Here is a 3,342-nt window from a genome sequence, read left to right as displayed (position 1 = left end):
ATGACCTCATTGAATACGTCAGTTCCAGGTACTTCATTTTCACCCACTTTGTTAGCCCCTAATGAATTTGTTTCCTTTTCTAGCCAGTGTATTCCACCATGACTCATTATTTCATTTTCTTACTATCATCCTTAATTATCTTGGCCACTTGTCCTACTTTTGCATTTGTCCTTCAAAATTTCCAGTCCTGGATTAATTGAACTGTCTGCCATATTTACTGTTACACCTGAATAATTAAAAATTGAAAGAAATCTCTGTGGAGTAGTACCATAATGAGATGATAGCATTCAATCTCACCTTTATCATTACCTTTGATCACTGTACTTGTTGTTGAACTACTCCAATTGTATTTCCTTTTTCTTCACAATTTAAATTTCCTCCCAAACCTTACTCTCAGCAGAAGGGTGTGCCCATTTCTTTAGCCTTTCACTCTATCTATTTATTTTTAGCCTGTAAGCACAGTGTCTCTTCTATTACAAAGAGACCTTCTGTATATCTATTTCATTCACTTCTAGCTACAACCATCTCTCTCTTCTCCATTTCCATAAACTTATCTTATTCTTGTATGCTTTTCTTTTTTTCCAAATCAAAAGAAAAAGCAATCAGATACTTTTGCTCAAAAAGCCTAAAATTGCCTGTGCCGCCTTTCTCCACTGGCATCGGTGCTGCTCCCTGCTCCGCCTTCCTGGCCATGAAGTTCACGTTCGCAGCTTTCTGCTACATGCTGGTGCTGCTGCTCACTGTCACGCTCATCTTCTGCGCCATCTGGCACATTATAGCATTTGATGAACTGAAGACTGATTACAAGAATCCCATAGACCAGTGTAATACCCTGAATCCTCTTGTACTTCCAGAGTACCTCATCCATGCTTTCTTCTGTGTCATGTTTCTTTGTGCAGCAAAATGGCTTATGCTGGGTCTCAATATGCCCCTCTCGGCATATCATATTTGGAGGTATATGAGTAGGCCAGTGATGAGTGGACCAGGACTCAATGATCCTACAACTATTACGAATGCAGACATTTTAGCGTATTGTCAGAAAGAAGGCTGGTGCAAATTGTCTTTTTTTAAAGACACCAAATGAAAGGATTCTCTCCAACAAGATCCTGTTTCTAAGAGTAGCCTATGGAATCGTGGAATCTGATCAGTTACTTAAAAAAATGATTCTTTATTTTTTAAATGTTTCCACATTTTTTGCTTGTGGAAAGACTGTTTTCATATGTTATACTTGGATAAAGAATTTAAATGGAATTACATATAAATTAATATTAAATGATTACCTCTGGTGTTGACAGGTTTGAACTTACACTCCTTAAGGAACAGCCATAATCCCTTGAATGATTGCATTAATTATTGACTATCCTTAGTCCATTGGAAGCTTTCATTTATAGGAACTTGTAGGGCTCATTTTGGTTTCGTTGAAGTGCCATCTAATTGTAAATTAGCTGTAGATATCAGGTGCTTCTGATGAACTGAAAATATATATCTGACTTGTGGAGAACTTCATGGGTTTCTTAATTTATCATATATGTGATTATATATGGATGCACTTACAAAATACAAAAACTGGGATTTTTCTCCCCTTCAACTTGAATATTATCCCTGTTTATTGCATGAGTGAGAGATTTCCCATTATTTCCATCAGAGTAATATACTTGCTTTAATTCTTAAGCATAAGTGAATATGATATAAAAATATATGCTGAATTACTTGTAAAGAATGCATTTAAAGCTATTTTAAATGTGTTCTAATTTGTAAGACATTACTTATTAAGAAATTGGTTATTATGCTTAATGTACTAATCTGTTGGCAAAGGTATTCTTAAGAATTTGCAAGTACTTTAGATTTTCAAAACTGAATGAGAGAAAACCTTGTATAACTGTCCTACTGTTCTTTTAGTGCAATAAAATAAAACTCTGAAATTAACTTATTTTTAGTGCATTGTTTTAAAGATTACAAATAGCTCTTTCTTATACTTGCTTAATCCATAATAAAGACATATTATTGTCAGTTAAAAAAAAAGCCTAAAATTCAGGTCTTTCAGTCACAGATCCTACTTACCTTTTTTGTTTGGTTGCTATTTTACTGTCAGGAATCAGTTAAAACAACATTACCATCCCTGCTTTTTTAACTTATTAGGTTGGTGTGTATGATATTGATTTCTTATAGGACAATGGTTCTCAGTCAAGAATAATAAATCAGAATTTCTTGTGGTAATTTTCAAATATGTGTTTTAAAATGTAACCCAAACAATAATGATATGCATCCCTGGTTAAGAAAGAACAACTGTGTTAGATACTCCAAACATAAAGAGTAGGGAGTTTTAAAAGTCACTAACAATTCTACAAGAAAACAGAAAATTAAATAACTTTTTATTTTTATAGATCACACAAGGGAAAAGGTAAAGAGTTTCATCTATGGTTACCTGTAGTTTCCTTAACACAGTTGGAAGTATCTGACATGCATGGACAGTACCTTATATCTTGGTATCATCTATTCACTTAGAGGCAAGAGAGGGTAGCATGGGTTTTGGATTCAACAGACCTTGAATTTATCCTATTCTAACTATTTGTCTTTGAAAAATTCCATCTTTTCATTTGTAAAATGAGATAGTGATAGTACCTACTTCATTGAGGTGTTGTAAAAATTAAATGAGATAATGTATGCAAAGAATTTAGCAAAGTGTCTGGCACATTGCAATTGTTCAGAAAGAAAAAGCAACTACTTATTGTCTTGCTCACAGACACATACTACATACTTGAAATCTTCATGTTTCTTATGTTTACATTTAGAAAATAATTACAACCATTTCTACAGCATTTTCTAGTTTTCTGTTTAAACTTATGTTATTACAATTAATCCTTACAAAACTCTATATGTTAGGCACATTATACATATTTTGCAGGTTAGATAAATTACCACAAATGGGCAATTCAGCTTAAAATAGGAAGCCTGGATATGATAGAATACAGTGTGTTCAGGGGACTTCCATGTATTGGAGGGAAGAGTGCAAAAAGATGAGGCTTGAAAACTAATCTCTTGAAACTATAATTTATATTGTGTTACAACAACTATGGTCAGTGCTAATATATATGCACACAATCGTTTTCTGTGTGTGTGTGTGTGTTTTTTAGAGTTGCCTCCAAACCCATAACTGGGCTGGACAAAACCACATTAAATGGTTATCAAACTAATCTAAATTCCTAGGTTTATTTCTGAGAAACATACATATTTATGGGACCTCCTCATAATATTGTCTGGCTAATGACACAATAATAGCACATTAATCAATGTCATGATATATGGATACGACTGATAAATAAGCAACTCACCTACATCTTT

General features: G+C 33.6%; 1 protein-coding gene across 1 annotated transcript; it reads left to right on the top strand.

Annotated features, from left to right (window-relative positions):
* The first annotated feature begins 691 nt into the window (after nt 1-691).
* LOC144224177 (protein cornichon homolog 1-like) lies at nt 692-3,043 on the top strand. The gene is made up of 2 exons (XM_077755046.1): nt 692-1,069; nt 3,032-3,043. Exons 1-2 carry the CDS (start codon nt 692-694, stop codon nt 3,041-3,043), a joined length of 390 nt encoding a protein of 129 aa, XP_077611172.1.
* Nucleotides 3,044-3,342: the final 299 nt, after the last annotated feature.

Source organism: Crocuta crocuta, unplaced genomic scaffold, assembly GCF_008692635.1.
Source record: "Crocuta crocuta isolate KB4526 unplaced genomic scaffold, BGI_CrCroc_1.0 scaffold252, whole genome shotgun sequence".
NCBI classification, from domain to species: Eukaryota; Metazoa; Chordata; class Mammalia; order Carnivora; family Hyaenidae; genus Crocuta; species Crocuta crocuta.
This window is presented reverse-complemented; position numbering and strand designations above follow the sequence as displayed.

Excerpts from the sequence above, each read along its gene's own strand:
- LOC144224177 (XM_077755046.1), top strand. The coding sequence starts at position 692 with ATGAAGTTCACGTTCGCAGCTTTCTGCTACATGCTGGTGCTGCTGCTC.